An 822-nucleotide genomic window follows, 5' to 3' on the forward strand; every position below is an offset into this window, starting at 1 on the left:
AAGAGCCCCCACCATTATATCCTGAGTTTATATACAAGACTATTCACTTTCTGGTACTCACCCAGTTTTTGCAAAGTTTGTCCAGTACGTCATCACTACTGCACTTAGCATGACATCATTTTTGGAGAAATTACAAGGAAATAATTCAGTAGGACCAATCATGGGGATTCCTAGCACGTAAGGAACCTCATCTCCATGGGCTGCATCTGCCCATGCAGGTACCTGATCTGTCTGGCAATGATGGTAGAAGGCATAGAAATACGTAGGCGATCCAAAATTTGAGTGAAGATCTGCTGTAGCCACTGCTGGTGCAACCCACTGATGATCAGTAAACAAAGCCAGCAGTGTTTTTCTTCTGGTCTCAGGATTGTGTCGATCTGCCCAGTCCGTGTACATAAATTTAATGGTTTCCCTCAATATATCTTTGCCTTCAGGGTATCCGTATAAGTTATCGACAAAATTAGAAACTGCAAAGTCAAAGTCGCTAGCTGATATGCCATCTTCGCTATCCACAATATTTTCAACAAATTTTAACCCTTCCCCTTGGTTAACTCCCAACATGATGTCATAATTGAGGAATTCTCCTTGTTCCATCAGTATCTGAGGATCATCTGGTATCACATCACCATCAATTACTGGTCCAAAGGCTATATGGTATCTTGCTGGTTGAATGTCCTGGTCGACAAGTTCTCTATAAGGCTTCTTCTGTAGACATTCTACCAATTCTACGGTGTCTGACATGTTGCAACCAACTTTTGTAGCCAACATCCTGGCGTATTTTGCAGGCTGAAAACTAACTGCCCAGCTGGAGAGAGCGGTTAC

General features: G+C 42.6%; 1 protein-coding gene across 1 annotated transcript in view; it reads right to left on the reverse strand.

The window, feature by feature from the left end:
- NLGN1 (neuroligin 1) overlaps positions 1-822 on the reverse strand; it is a 9,912-nt gene that overhangs the window by 3,576 nt on the left and 5,514 nt on the right. Inside the window, exon 4 of the mRNA XM_010140047.1 lies at positions 62-820. Coding sequence (XP_010138349.1) covers positions 62-820 — 759 coding nt within the window. The remainder of the gene's footprint in view (positions 1-61; positions 821-822) is intronic.

Source organism: Buceros rhinoceros, unplaced genomic scaffold (assembly GCF_000710305.1).
Source record: "Buceros rhinoceros silvestris isolate BGI_N320 unplaced genomic scaffold, ASM71030v1 scaffold19997, whole genome shotgun sequence".
Classification (NCBI taxonomy): Eukaryota; Metazoa; Chordata; class Aves; order Bucerotiformes; family Bucerotidae; genus Buceros; species Buceros rhinoceros.